This window comes from Bubalus kerabau, chromosome 21 (genome assembly GCF_029407905.1).
Source record: "Bubalus kerabau isolate K-KA32 ecotype Philippines breed swamp buffalo chromosome 21, PCC_UOA_SB_1v2, whole genome shotgun sequence".
Taxonomy (NCBI): Eukaryota; Metazoa; Chordata; class Mammalia; order Artiodactyla; family Bovidae; genus Bubalus; species Bubalus kerabau.
The window spans coordinates 37,696,142-37,712,371 of record NC_073644.1 but is presented as its reverse complement, the minus strand read 5'-3'; the positions used below and the strand labels follow the sequence as shown (position 1 = coordinate 37,712,371).

The following is a 16,230-nucleotide window of genomic DNA, read 5'->3' as shown; positions in this document are numbered from 1 at the left end:
ATAACAGGCGTGGGGATTACCCAGTCTGGGCATAAGGGTCTTAGATGCTTTTGTCTGCTGCATCTCCAAAAGGAAAAAAATGTGTCAAGCTATAAACCACATCCCAGAGTGGTAAACCCACTTGGGAACATGTCACAGTGCTAGGCAGCTAGAAAGGGGACTTCCCTTTCAACAATTTACAAGACATTAATATTCAACCAGCTGCAAAGGCTAATGGTCAAGTTCTGCCTTCAGGCACTGAGACTTCAACTCGACAAGAATAGGCATTTCCCAGGAGCCTCTGAATAAAGAATCAGGGCCTGTTTACGTAAAGTCTGGCTTTTTAAAAATTCAAGAATTTATATGATTAAGGGAAGAAAATTCAGCTGCCACCCTGTCCTTTAAGGTTCTCATTATGGGGCAAAGGAAAAAGTGAAATACTTTTCTTTAAGCACAATTCACAGATTTTGTCTGGGTTTTCTGCACTGATTCAGACTTCTTCCTTTTTAGTAGGTCAAGTCCGACCTTCCATGCTAATGTAAGAAACGTATTCTTTCCTTCTTAGTTTTATGCTTATCAGAATCTAAAAAACTATGGTGAGAGCCAATCTTTCAGAGCCTATCATTTGTAAAGCTGTTCATTTTCAAGTAAGCATGCTCCCAAGACATTTTGAAAATTGACAGATAAATTGACTATAGAATTAAGAAAAAATATTTTCTGTTTCCATGTGTTTGCTGATTTTGGACAATGGTTTAGGTCCTCTAAGCACAGCAAAATGCCATATAATAAAAATTTTGATTTTTATTAAAGCTCACTATTACTACAACAACAACAACAACAAAAAACACAAAAAAAATTAGCACAAATGAGGCTAGGCTTCCCTGATGGCTCAGATGGTAAAGAATCTACCTGCAATGACGGTGACTCGGGTTCGCTCCCTGAGTCAGGAAGATCCCCCTAGAGAAAGGAATGGCAACCCACCTCAGTATTGTTGCCTGGAGAATACCATGGACAGAGGAGTCTGGTGAGCTACATACAGTCTGTGGGGTCGCAGAGAGTCAGACACAACTGAGCAACTAACATTTTCATCTAACCATATGTGATGAAATATGAGCAACCCAAACATTTGCTTTTAAATGCCCATGTAGCTTATGGTCATCAGAAAGAGGCAGGCACTAGGACCACTTCCCTCTAGGACATTTTAGAAAAGAAAAATCTTACCCTCCCATTGACACTCCTGCTGCCAGAAATGGAGCAGAAGGGTACAGACTGTGGATGTGGTGAATGACTGTCTCCAAGTCTTCAGTGTTCGAACAACAGTAAGTCCTTGGCGTCTGCAAGCAACGACAGGTAAAGCACAAAAATTAAAATTGGGAGGGGAATCATTTGTGTAACACAGAAATGTAAAAAAGAGCAAAAAGTCATAACTGGGAGAAAATGACCTTTGTTTGCACACACTATATGAGTCAGGATAATTTTCCATTTTCTGTCTTGCAGTTCAAATTTATGCCATTTAGAGTCAGTACTACCCGAGTTGGCACTAACAAAAGACTCTGATCACACAAGGAAGCCTGGAGGGAAATGGGACAAGACCAATATAAATACCTTAAATTAGACAGATACGCAATACTCTATTCAAATGTGTCTCTAACTAAAGAACAGAGTCAATTTAGGAAGAAAAAGTGGAGAATGATACTTTTTTATAGGAAACCAACAACAACTTAGGCCTGACAATGCCAAAGCAATTATTTTTTTAATATATAATTTTATTTATTTATTTTTATTTTTGGCTGTGCTGGGTCTTCGTTGCTGTGTAGGCTTTTTTCTAGTTGTGGCAAGCAGGCACTACTCCAGCTAGGCTCTAGGTGCGTGCAGGCTTCAGTAGCTACAGCATACGGCAGCAGTTAGCTGTTTCATGGCATGTGGGATCTTCCTGGACCACAGATCAAACCCTTGTCTCCTGCACTGGCAGGCATATTCTTTACCACTGGGCCACTAGGAAAGCCCCAAAGTAATTCTTATTAAAAAAAAAAACAACACAATCAAGCAAACAAAAAACGTTTTCAATAATCCACAAAAAAATCTAAACTGTAATTCCTTCCTGCTCAGGTATAACCTGAGTGCTGTCTACCAGTGAAGGAGGGTGGTTTTTTTTCTGACACTGCCTTCACTCTAGATCAAGCAACATGCAGTCTGCTTTATTAATTAGATATTTTCTTTTTCAATAAGACTTCCATATAACCCCAGCTGCGCGACACTGAAAACAGACACTTAAAATGTTAAAATATGTAAAGCTGATTATGCCTCAATACATAATGCATTAAAACAAATGATTTTCATGTGAACTCCATCAATAAGGGCTCTGTTTCCAGCAGAAAAGCTTCACAGATGCTTTATTTGAGATCTGGGAGCAGAGGGCAATCCTGTCTGTACAATGTATGTGAGAGTGTGTGCATGAATAAAGTATGCATGAGATAAAATAACTAGAAACTTAACAACAAAGAGATAAATCTGGTAACATTGCCCTAATAAAAAAGCCGAAACCAGTTATCTGTACAACCCGGATGGTAATATTCCAATAAAATATGAACGGAAGGTTATGTGTCACCCACCATTCAATCACTAATGCGTAGTCTGAGAAAACTTCAATTTTCACTGATCCCTGCAACTAAACTCAAGGTTAAAACACTCCTATTGCCTACTACCATCTTTTTGAGATCTGCAAATATAAAACTCTCCAAAAGACAAATGTTAACCTCACAGTATTTACAATGGCTAACATTTATTGAATAATTAAATTTGTGCCCACAAAACCCCAAGGCAGATCCTATTTAGGAAACTGAGTTATTAATAGAAAATTGAGTTTAGAGAGGTTAAATAATTCCTGTAAACTCATGAACAGCTAATACACGATGAAGCTGAGATACTTCCAAAAATACTTTGTGATTAAATGCATTTGAGGGGCACAAATTCAATGTAAAATCTAAACAGACCAATGTCTACTACCATGCTTATTCATAGTAACTGCAGAATTTGTCACAAAAATTCAGGTGAAAAAAATATCCTTCTTTAGCATTTTTACTGTATTTGTGTTTATTCACACTGCATAGCTTTAAATTTTCTGTATTATTTAATATAAACAGTTACCAACACATATTCTTGTTATGCAGGCTTCAAGTGAAGTAAGTGTATACATGTGTATACACACTTGCACACACAGATACATGAACATACACACAGAGTTGGTGGTGGTGGTTTAATCTCATGCCTGACTCTTTGTGACCCCATGGTCTATAGCCCACCAAGCTCCTCTGTCCATGGAATTCTCCAGGCAAGAATACTGGAATGAGTTGCCATTTCCTTCTCCAAGAGGATCTTCCTGACCTAGGGATTGAATCCACATCTGCACTGCAGGCAGATTCTTTACCACTGAGCCACCAGGAAAGCACACACAGAGTTGCTGCTGCTGCTGCTGCTAAATTGCTTCAGTCGTGTCCAACTCTGTGTGACCCCATAGACAGCAGCCCACCAGGCTCCCCCGTCCCTGGGATTCTCCAGGCAAGAACACCGGAGTGGATTGCCATTTCCTACTCCAATGCATGAAAGTGAAAAGTCAAAGTGACGTCGCTCAGTCGTGTCCGACTCCTAGCGACCCCAGGGACTGCAGCCCACCAGGCCCCTCCGTCCATGGGATTTTCCAGGCAAGAGTAGTGGAGTGGGGTGCCATTGCCTTCTCTGCACACAGAGTTAGGGTATGATTAAAAATGGCCAGGGGAAATTATTAGGATCTTAGTGCCAATGCCTGTGGATAACAGCTGTTTCCTTATTTACAAGTGGGAAACCCAAAGCTCCATAAGGTTGGGTAATTTACCAAAAGTCACAAAGTAGCAAAGCTCAGGGTTTATGTTTGTAGTAAGTAAACTCCTTCTCATAAAGCACTAGGATTCCATGAGATATGTAATAAGCAAATCGATTATCTGGGACCCTCAGAGATAGGAGCTTCTTTTTCCCTTCATGTTTTTCTCCCAAATGGATTACACTGAGTTGGAAACCAATAAAGCTGGTGTGGAAATGTTAGGTAGTTAGAATAGGAAAAAGGAGTCCAGAATGGCGGTGGCTGCAAGACAAGGAAGGGAAAAGCCCGCGAAAATAGAACAGAGGAAGGTCTGAGGATCTGCGTGAGAACCTCAGGTAGAACAAATAGCACTCCTAGCTAGCCCAATTTACATAGGAGGGGCCCGGCGCAGGGTGGGATGGGGGGGGGGGGGGGGGCGGGGGCAGGGAGCGGGGGTCGGCGGGGCGGGGAGGGGGTGGGGGGGGGTCGCGGGGGCGGGTAAGAAACATATAAGAAGAGGAGCCAAAGGGCCAGGGGTCTCTCTTCTGAGAGCACACCTTCTCTTTCTCTTTCCCGCGCGCACGCTCTCTCGCTCTTCACTTCGCATCTTTTTGGGTTGGCATGCCCTCACACCTTGAGGATGTATTTTCCTTTATTTTCTAAATAAAACTGAGCTGCAACACTGTCTGAGAGCTGTGACGCGCCGAGGGCTTTAACGTCCATCGCTTCACATTTTTGTTGTGACGAGACAGAACCGAGGAAATTACACACTCCCCTAACATCTATTTAACCTGGCTGAAACAACCTCGACGTGGCCCCCGGCAAAGAGGAGGCCAAGCAAAGCAGGAGCCCAACTCAGTGAAAGCTCCCACGGTGGAAGCGGAACGTGAAGAAAACCCAGCGCAGGGGAAGCGACAAGAAGCCCAGTGTGCTGGAAACCGGAACAGCGAAAAACTAACTCAGCAGAAAGCTCACGTGGCTATCTCAGATTCCAGAAGACCTCCAGTTAAGGTAGGAGGCCCTCGCTGCTATGGCTGGAGGGACATATGCCTAACAAAATCTTAATTCCTTTAAAATCTCTCGTTTCTTGTTTCCTCAAACCCCGCCAAGACCAGGCGAGCGGCAGTGGGCACAAGCGAGGGACTCTGGAGAGGCTACTTCTCAGTATGTCCCAAAGGCTCCACTCTCTGCTGAGCCCCAGTAGCTGTTACCCCAGGTGGTGGGGGTTCTTCTGTCCTTAATCTTCTTTGTGCCAAGGATCAAGCCAATGAAAACTGTGAGCACAGGTCAGGTATTCAGCAGATTTTTCCAGCAGGCTATGAAGGGGATTCCTTGGCACATTTTTTCTTCTGCTTTTTCCTCCCATCCTTCAGCTCCTCTCTCCTGGGACTTAAGCCTGGCCAAAACCCATGATGAGTGGCTTCAGGACCTAATGAAGCTCAGGCTCTGATGTCTCATTGCAAAAATTCAGTGAGAGACACAGCGATAGGTGAGAGGTGGATTTGTTAGGATTCAGAGAGAAGTACACTCTTCAGAGTGTGGACCATTGCAGAGGGCAAGTGCTTCCACCAAAGGAATTCGGTCTGGCTAGGTTTTGCAAGCTGGGTGAATTCATATGCTAATGAGTGGGAGGATCATCCCAACCACGGGGGAACCACTCACTTTTCTGTCTTTTGACAGTGCCTTGGAGCTGTTCTGTAATGCTCAAAATTCTCCAAGCCAGGCTTCAGCAATATGTGAACCATGAACTTCCTGATGTTCAAGCTGGTTTTAGAAGAGGCAGAGAAACCAGAGATCAAATTGCCAACATCCGCTGGATCATGGAAAAAGCAAGAGAGTTCCAGAAAAACATCTATTTCTGCTTTATTGACCATGCCAAAGCCTTTGACTGTGTGGATCACAGTAAACTGTGGAAAATTCTGAAAGAGATGGGAATACCAGACCACCTGATCTGCCTCTTGAGAAATTTGTATGCAGGTCAGGAAGCAACAGTTAGAACTGGACATGGAACAAGACTGGTTCCAAATAGGAAAAGGAGTACGTCAAGGCTGTATATTGTCACCCTGTTTATTTAACTTATATGCAGAGTACATCATGAGAAATGCTGGACTGGAAGAAGCACAAGCTGGAATCAAGATTGCCGGGAGAAATATCAATAACCTCAGATATGCAGATGACATCATCCTTATGGTAGAAAGTGAAGAGGAACTAAAAAGCCTCTTGATGAAAGTTAAAGAGGAGAGTGAAAAAGTTGGCTTAAAGCTCAACATTCAGAAAATGAAGATCATGGCATCTGGTCCCATCACTTCATGGGAAATAGATGGGGGAACAGTGGAAACAGTGTCAGACTTTATTTTTTGGGCTCCAAAATCACTGCAGATGGTGATTGCAGCCATGAAATTAGAAGACGCTTACTCCTTGGAAGGGAAGTTATGACCAACCTAGATAGCATATTCAAAAGCAGAGACATTACTTTGCCAACAACGGTCCATCTAGTCAAGGCTCTGGTTTTTCCAGTGGTCATGTATGGATGTGAGAGTTGGACTGTGAAGAAGGCTGAGCGCCAAAGAATTGATGCTTTTGAACTGTGGTGTTGGAGAAGACTCTTGAGAGTCCCTTGGACTGCAAGGAGATCCAACCAGTCCATTCTGAAGGAGATCAGCCCTGGGATTTCTTTGGAGGGAATGATGCTGAAGCTGAAACTCCAGTACTTTGGCCACCCTCATGCAAAGAGTTGACTCATTGGAAAAGACTCTGATGCTGGGAGGGATTGGGAGCAGGAGGAGAAGGGGACGACAGAGGATGAGATGGCTAGATGGCATCACTGTCTGAATGAACTCTGGGAGTTGGTGATGGACAGGGAGGCCTGGTGTGCTGCGATTCATGGGGTTGCAAAGAGTTGGACACAACTGAGAGACTGATCTGATCTGATCTGATCTGGAGCTGTTCTGTCACCTCTGGGTGTGTCATTTAGCTTACAAATGGGGGATTAAGGTTTAGTTGAATTTGACTTGTCATCTTGGACCCAACTGATTTTAATCGGTTTATGTTATGCCCCTGTGCTGTGTCATTCTTTCAAAAGTTGTGCCTGGCCCCCTTCCCTCCTGTTTCATGCTCTTTTCCAGAGCCCCGTCCAGGCCCACAATGTTGCCTCTACAATCTTCTGGAGGAACAACCGAAAAATAGCTGGTCCTTGGGAGGGAAATACTGTATAATATCCAATCCCTCTAGATATTCAGGCCTTCATCTTCCATGTTTCCTACAACATGTGCAACATCAGCATCTGTTGGTGAACCCGCTAGGTGGGTGATGGGCACACAATGCCTGCTAGAAGTCCATCAGTTGGCATCCCTTCAAAGGCAATTGGGCTCCCAGGGATAATGTTTGCCACTTTGGGAGTTAGCCCTGCAGGCCGTTTGGGCCCAAACCCTTACCACCCTTCTCCTAAAGTTACAATCATACCTCCGGATTAAATGTCCACTCCACTTTTATGGAACATCTGGTCTTTTGCCTCTTACCAATTTGTTCTTAAGCCAATTATTAACTCCTACAACTAGGACCCTGCCCCCATGTAGGCAACATCACTCCACCCAGCCTAATTATTAAAATATTTTAATGCCCCTAACAGGGCCAGATAACCCACTCCTTTGTCATTACTTCTGTTACTACCTAAAGTGGGTCTATGACAACGAAATGTTTACCATTGGAGACACCTTAACCTGCTCTTATGGAGGACTAGGGGAGGAAATCAGTCACTTACAATCCCTTAGAGCAGTAAGAGGATAAGGCTTATGACCACTTCACCAGGTTCTCAGTCTCAGGGCACAGGCTTGGATTGCTTCACGTCATGATATCTATTCCCATCTGTGGTGAAGAAACTGGTAATGAGTTAAAATTACAACCCCTTAATTTTACCCAGCATTGGTCACACTGGAGACCTTGGGGATGCTCAACTCCAGTCTGGGGGGTCCTAGGACGTCAACCTTCTTTGACCTGCTTAGGTATCTGGACCTTGAAAGGTTGTCACACCTCAACCTGCTTGGGGATCCACCAGTTCAGGGGTCGCAGGAGGTCTTCACGCCTCAACCTGCCCAGGAACCCAATTTTCTGGAGGCCGACCTGCCTCAACCTGCCCAGGGGTTCAATCTCCAGGAGGCTGTCACACCTCAGTCTGTCTGGGGATCTGCACCCTGACCAAGGGATGCCTGGCTCTCAGGCTGCAACAGTACTGGGTAGGATAAGCTTCAGAAAGACTCTCTCCTAAGGAAGTCCATCCATGGAAATAGAAGGAAGCCTATTATTTGTGGGACTATGCCCAGTCTCAGCAATAACTCAAGACCCCAACAAGAACACCACTGCCTTTCTGGAAAGGCTAAAAGAGGCCCTCCAAAAGTTTACCAATCTGGACTTGGACTCTTATGAGGGACAGGTGATTTTAAAGGACAAATTCCTGTCCCAATGTGCATCAGATATCAGAATAAAGTTACAACAGCTACAGCAGCAGGACTCAGCTGCCTCTTTAGATGAGATGGTCCAGACAGCCACCAATACCTTTTATAACAGAGAACAGGAGAAGGAGGCTAAGGCCCAGGAGAGGGAGAAAAGAAAAGAGACAAGGCATGCCCAGATGCTGGCTGCCTTCCAGAGAAGCCCTATGGCAAACCCCAAGTCCTTAAAGGACAAGGCATGAGGCAAATGCCTAATCTATAGACAGATGGGGCACTGGGCCAAAGAGTGTCCAAACCATGACAAGTCTCCTAAAACGGCTTGCTATAAATGCTATCAACTGGGACACTGGGAGGCACGCTGCCCTTGGGACCCAAGAGCCTCAAGGTCAAGCACCAAGCCTTCCCTCACGATGGTTCAACAGGACTGAAGCGGCCTGCTCCAGCCAGCCCATTGATCACAGATAACCATCATGGGGCTGGAGCCAAGGGTGCAACTGGATGTGGCAGGTAGGCCTGAGAATTTCTTGGTTGACACAGGGGCTACCTACTCTGTCCTAACCTCCTACTCTGGAGCCTTCTCCTCCCAAACCTGTACCATTTGGGGGGCTACAGAAAAAACAGTTACAAAAAGATTCACCTGAGCACTTTGTTGCTGGGATGAACAAATATTTTCCCATGAGTTTCTAGTGGTCCCTGACTGTCCTCCTCCCTTATTGGGAAGAAATCTCTCCCTGCCTTCGAAACCTTGCAGCTATTGCAGTCCTGATAGACGATGCTTTAAAACTCTCTTTTGAGGGCAAACTAACTATTTTTACCAGCCACCAAGTGAAACAACTCCTAAATGGGAGAGGCCAGTTGCAAGCCAGGCTTCAGCAGTACGTGAACCGTGAACTTCCAGATGTTCAAGCTCATTTTAGAAAAGGCAGAGGAACCAGAGATCAAATTGCCAACATCCACTGGATCATCGAACAAGCAAGAGAGTTCCAGAAAAACATCTATTTCTGCTTTATTGACTATGCCAAAGCCTTTGGCTGGGTGGATCACAGTAAACTGTGGAAAATTCTTCAAGAGATGGGAATACCAGGCCACCTGACCTGCCTCTTGAGGAACCTATATGCAGGTCAGGAAGCAACAGTTAGAACTGGACATGGAACAACAGACTGGTTCCAAATAGGAAAAGGAGTACGTCAAGGCTGTATATTGTCACCCTGCTTATTTAACTTATATGCAGAGTACATCATGAGAAACGCTGGGCTGGAAGAAGCACAAGCTGGAATCAAGATTGCCGGGAGAAATATCAATAACCTCAGATATGCAGATGACATCATCCTTATGGTAGAAAGTGAAGAGGAACTAAAAAGCCTCTTGATGAAAGTTAAAGAGGAGAGTGAAAAAGCTGGCTTAAAGCTCAACATTCAGAAAATGAAGATCATGGCATCTGGTCCCATCACTTCATGGGAAATAGATGGGGGAACAGTGGAAACAGTGTCAGACTTTATTTTTTGGGCTCCAAAATCACTGCAGATGGTGATTGCAGCCATGAAATTAGAAGACGCTTACTCCTTGGAAGGGAAGTTATGACCAACCTAGATAGCATATTCAAAAGCAGAGACATTACTTTGCCAACAACGGTCCATCTAGTCAAGGCTCTGGTTTTTCCAGTGGTCATGTATGGATGTGAGAGTTGGACTGTGAAGAAGGCTGAGCGCCAAAGAATTGATGCTTTTGAACTGTGGTGTTGGAGAAGACTCTTGAGAGTCCCTTGGACTGCAAGGAGATCCAACCAGTCCATCCTAAAGGAGATCAGTCCTGGGTGTTCATTGGAAGGGCTGATGCTGAAGCTGAAACTCCAGTACTTTGGCCACCTCATGAGAAGAGTTGACTCATTGGAAAAGACTCTGATGCTAGGAGGGATTGGGGGCAGGAGGAGAAGGGGATGACAGAGGATGAGATGGCTGGATGGCATCACCGACTCAATGGACATGAGTTTGAGTGAACTCCGGGAGTTGGTGATGGACAGGGAGGCCTGGCGTGCTGTGATTCATGGGGTCGCAAGGAGTCGGACACAACTGAGCGGCTGAACTGAACTGATCAAAGAATCCTCAGATATCAAGTAGTGCTGATGGAAAATCCAGGCCTCACTGTATCCCCTTGTGAGGTTCTTAACCCAGCCACCCTCCTGCCTACCCCCATGGGCTCTCTTCCCTTTCACTCTTGCCTAGAAACCTTGGACCAATGGACAAAACCCCAAGAGGGATTGTAAGAAGATCCTCTGACCAATCCTGAGGAAATCTGGTACACTGATGGAAGCAGCTTTGTCTTGGATGGAAAAAGAAGAGCTGGATATGCAGTAGTCTCCAATTTTGAGACCATAGAGGCTAAACCTTTGCTACCAGGTACTTCAGCCCAATTAGCTAAGCTCATAGCCCTGGCTCTAGCTTTAGAGCTGGGAGAAAGAAAGAGTAGCCATTTACACTGACTCCAAGTATCCCTTTCTGGTGCTACATGCACATGCTGCTATTTGGAAAGAAAGAGGCCACTTGACCACCTGAGGGTCCCCAATCAAATATGGTGATCAAATCCTTAGACTTGGAGGTAGTCCATCTGCCCACTGAGGTTTCAGTCTCCCACTGTAAAGGACACCAAAAAGGGAGCATGTATGTGGCATGGGGGAACCAAGCAGCTGATCAGGCAGCTAAGAGAGCAGCATTACAGAACAATGACCTAATAGGGGTTGCCACCTTAGTTCCACAGACTAATTTGCCAGAAACTCCTTCATATACTGAAGGTGAGACTCGTAAAGCTATGAGTATGAGCTTTCAATAAGATCATATGGGGTGGTTCCAAAAGGAGGGACTCTTTTTTCTGCCTTGGAACCTCCAATGGAAGTTGGTTAACTGCTTACATGCCACCACTCATTTAGGGGAAAAGACCCTCCAAAGATTACTAGAAAGGTCCTTCAGAGGAACAGGCCTCCAAATGACTATAGGGCAAGTGGTCTCCTCTTATCCCACTTGCCAATTTAACAACACCCAAGGAGCTCAAAGACCCCAGCTGGCCCAGCCCATCCAACGACATGGGACTACCCAGGAGAGGACTGGCAGATGGACTTCACCTAGATGCCAGTTCCTCCAGAGTATAAATACCTATTAGTCATGATAGATACATCCACAGGATAAATTGAAGGCTTTCCCACCCAGGCTGAGAGGGCTGAGGAAGTGATAAAAAACCTGCTCCATGAAATCATTCCGAGATTTGGTCTGCTCAGGTCATCACAAAGTGACAATGGGACATCATTTACTTCTAAGGTCACCCAAAGTGTCTCTAAAGCCCTGGGCATTACTTATTATCTCCATTGTACCTGGAGCCCTCAGTCTTCAGGAAAAGTAGAAAGAGCCAACCAATTCTTAAGATAACCCAGGAGACTTCCCTGGGATGGAAGGGAGCTTCCATACCAGTAGCTCTCTTCCGCACCCATACTGCCCCTAAGGAATAGGTTGGTCTTGGTCCTTATGAGATGCTATATGGGAGACCTTTTGTTTATGTCAATGACCTCTTCCTAGATCCAGAGGCTCAGACTCCCCAGTCTTATACCATGACCATTGGTCAATTCCAACAGGATATACACTTGTGGGGTATGAACCAGGACCCAAAAGATTCTAACAAGTCACCACTATATGCTCCAGGGACTCAAGTCCTAATTAAAGTCTGGAAAGATGAGTCCCCAAAGGCTCAACTCCAGCCCACATAGAAGGGCCCCTACCCTGTAATACTTTCTACCCCTACAGCAGTCAAAGTACCAGGACATGACTCCTACTCACAAGTCAAGCTGTGGAAGAAAACAGAAGAGGGCACTCAATACACCTGTGAGCCCCCGGAGATCTCAGATACCTATTCAGGACTGCAAATGAGTGCCATTCTAATGAACACCCCCAAAATCTAGTTTCTGGGGATAAGATTTCTCAGGACAGCTCTAAAGAGCCAATGGCTTGGCAGGGGTTATACTCCAAAACAGACAGGAGATAGATCTGATCCCTGAATAAGAAGGCACTTGAGCCATCCTGGCAATGGGAATTTGGAGTTGACTAATGCCCCTACTAGTCCTTATTATGCCATACTGATGCTGCTTATGATTGCTCCATGTATTATCAATTGTCTAGATAGCATATTCGAAAGCAGAGACATTACTTTGCCAACTAAGGTCCGTCTAGTCAAGGCTATGGTTTTTCCTGTGGTCATGTATGGATGTGAGAGTTGGACTGTGAAGAAGGCTGAGCACCGAAGAATTGATGCTTTTGAACTGTGGTGTTGGAGAAGACTCTTGAGAGTCCCTTGGACTGCAAGGAGATCCAACCAGTCCATTCTGAAGGAGATCAGCCCTGGGATTTCTTTGGAAGGAATGATGCTAAAGCTGAAACTCCAGTACTTTGGCCACCTCATGCGAAGAGTTGACTCATTGGAAAATACTGATGCTGGGAGGGATTGGGGGCAGGAGGAGAAGGGGACGACAGAGGATGAGATGGCTGGATGGCATCACTGACTCGATGGACGTGAGTCTGAATGAACTCCGGGAGTTGGTGATGGATAGGGAGGCCTGGCGTGCTGTGATTCATGGGGTCGCAAAGAGTCAGACATGACTGAGCGACTGAACTAAACTGAATCCATTTTGTCTCGGCCCAGGTCAACAAGCTACAGCATGCAGTGCCAGTTCAACATGGATATATAAAACTACTGCTGACCATGGAAAATATCACTGACTGTTAGATGGACACCGCTATAAGGACTCTGAGGCCTGAGATTAGAAAAAGGGGGAGGCCCAATGCCCCTCGCCATCCCAGTTCAGCAGGAAGTAGCCAGAAAGACCTCGATGCCCCTATTCCCAAAGAATTGGGCCTCCCATCTCTTGAGGGGAGAATATTAGGTAGTTAGAATAGAAAAAAGCACTCCAGAATGGCGGTGGCTAAAAGACAAGGAAAGGAAAAGCCTGTGAAAAATAGAAGAAAGGAAAGTCCAAGGACGGGATCGAGGCCCTCAGGTAGAACAAACAGCACTCCTGGCTAGCCCAATTACATAGGGCAGGCCCAAGGGGAGGAAAAAACATATAAAAAGAGGAGCCAAAAGGCCGGGGTCTCTCTCCCACGCGTGCATGCTCTCTCTCTCTCTTCTCTTCGTGTCTTTTGGGTCCGCATGCCCTCACGCCTCAAGGATGTATTTTCCTTTATCTAAATAAAACTGTGCTGTAACACTATCTGAGAGCTGTGATGTGCCAAGGGCTTTAACGTCCATCACTTCAAATTTTTGTTGTGATGAGACAAAACCGAGGAAATTACACTCCCTTAACAGATCAAATCTCCCAGCATTCTGAAACTCAGCATACCCAGAGCCTTTCTGGCCTCATCTGCCTGGCTCCAGCCCTTCCCTAGGCTCCCGTGATGACTGTGTCCCATCCTCCTCTGGCCGCTGGCTTTCCATTTCCTGCCAGTTCCTGTCATTCTTCCTACCACCCCAAAAGGGAGAATTCAGTTCTGGAAGTTCTGTCATAGGCCTGCATCTGTTCATTCTCTGGTCCACATCCAGTTCTGGAGGTCCCGTTTACCTTCACAGCTTCACCAAATACCTCTCATCGTTCAGTCACTCAGTAGTGTCCAACTCTTTCTGACCCCATGGACTGCAGCACGCCAGGCTTCCCTGTCTTTCACTATCTCCTGGAGTTTGCTCAAATTCATGTGCATTGAGTCGGTGAAGCTATCTAACCATCTAATCCTCTTCCGCCCCCTTCTCCTGTTGCCTTTGGCTCCAACTAAACCTGAATCTCCAGGCTCTTCCTTCTTCCTGAGCTCCAGATGCAGATTCTTAAGTTCTAGAAGTAAAGTACTATCTGTACTTCAAACTCAAAATGCCCCAAAGCAAACCCTTTTATCTCTTCATGAAAATTACTAATGCTTCCCCTAACTTCCCATTTTCCTATGAATGACGTCTGCATTTTCTTAGTTAAAACTAGGTGACATTGCCTTCTTCCTTTCCCTTAATCCACAGTCAATACACTTCCAAGTCCTATAGCGTCTTCCTCTCCAGAATCTTTGCAGGACACACAGGCAAGCCCTTCTTTCTACTCAAGTAAAGACCTGGTATGTTAGATTCTCTCAGAAGGCCCCTGGGACAAAGGTGAGTGGTTCATTTGAAGGTATAGCAGCGAGTGGGAGCAGGGGAGTGGTGAGTAAGTCAGGAATGGTAGGAAGCAATCAGGAATGTTAGCCAGCAGTTTGTGGCTGTGCATGACTGGGACTCAGTCCCACTGGGGACTTTGGGAAACTGTTGAACAAAGCTCAAAGTTATCTCAACCGAGTGGCAAGGGAGCTGGGTTATTGATCCACCAGTTGGTTTCATGGAGAAGGAAACAGCAACCCACTCCAGTATTCTTGCCTGGGAAATCTCATGGGCAGAGGAGCCTGGCGGGCTCCAGTCCATGGGGTCGCAAAGAAGCGGACACGATTTAGCGACTAAGCGCACAGTTAACTTCACCACTGCTGGAGGCATCCTGGAGATTAACCCCCTGGCACCCGGTCTGCCCTCAGTACAGGCTCAGCAGCCTTCTGTGGCGCGAGGAGGCCCTCCCCATGACCCCTGTTGGAGATGCGAGTGCCTGCGGTGGGAAGCCATCAGGTAGGCTAGATGGGAATGGTACGTGTCAAGAGGAAAAAGTCGTGGGAGGGGTGTGGCACCAGCTTTCTCAGCTCCCAGGCCTTTGTACCTTTCGCTTGGACCATGAGGTGATACCCTCTGACATGGTTAACTCCCAGTCTTTCCTAATAACCATCCATAATCACACATCCCACTCACTGCGAGATTAATCTTCCTAGAGAACATTTCCAGCTCTAATCAGGACAGAGTTTCTGATTAAAACGCTCCATTAGCTTTCCATTGCCGACTGAATTAAATACGAAGTCCCCTGTTGAGGCCCTTCCTAATATGCCCATCACCCTTCCAGCCCTGTGCTTCACTGTTCCTCCATCTGTATGGATTCTGGCCCATGGACCCTGCCCCTCTCTCGTCTGCTAAGTTTCTCAATGCCCTTGCCACCTGTGTAAACTTCTGCCACATGGCCTGCAAGGTCAGCTCTGCCTGTTGAAATCATGCCTTGAACTAATTCAATAAACATCAGATAAAAGGTCAGACTTGGCCCCTGTTATCCCAAGGAACTCACAGCCTTTCCCAATTCTATCCCGACTTGTCCTGGCCAGCCTGCTCCCAGCCCTTGTGATATATGTGAGGCTCTCTCTCTTACTATGGCTCATCTCCATCTCGGACAGTCATTAAACACTTGTCAGATAACATGGAAACACACAGGATGGAAAGTGAGATGACCTGGTAACTTCAGACATGCAAAACTATGTAGTTATATCACACAACCTCTCGCTACCTGACGGGGCTCCAACAGGAAACATCGTATGCTTTCTTCATAGGACTTCACTCCCACTAAAGAAAAAATTCATCTAGGACACACAGCGAAGACATTTATGGGGGGTAATACATCAAATTGGCAGAAATTTTCTTCAGATTTGAAGATATAAATTTATAGCATCTTTTTAATTAAGTTAACTGGAGGATGATTACTTTACAATGTTGTGTTGGTTTCTGCCATACATCAACATAAATATACACATGTCCCCTCCCTTTTGAACCTCCCTCCCACCTCCTACCCCATACCAACCCTTTAGGTTGTCACAGAGCATCGAATTTGAGCCCCAAGCTTCATGCAGCAAATTTCCACAGGCTATCTATTTTACATATGATGATGTATATGTTTCAGTGCTACTCTCTCAATCTGCCTCACTCTCCTTTCTCTGCTGTGTCTGCAAGTCAGCTCTTTCTGTCTCTGTCTCTTTCACTGCCCTGCAAACAGGTTCATCAGTACCATCTTTCTAGATTACACATATATGTGTTAATAAATGATATTAACATCTTTTT

General features: G+C 45.6%; 1 protein-coding gene across 1 annotated transcript in view; it reads right to left on the bottom strand.

Moving 5' to 3' along the window:
* ABHD3 (abhydrolase domain containing 3, phospholipase) overlaps nt 1-16,230 on the bottom strand; it is a 57,757-nt gene that overhangs the window by 10,080 nt on the left and 31,447 nt on the right. Inside the window, exon 5 of the mRNA XM_055559111.1 lies at nt 1,201-1,313. Coding sequence (XP_055415086.1) covers nt 1,201-1,313 — 113 coding nt within the window. The remainder of the gene's footprint in view (nt 1-1,200; nt 1,314-16,230) is intronic.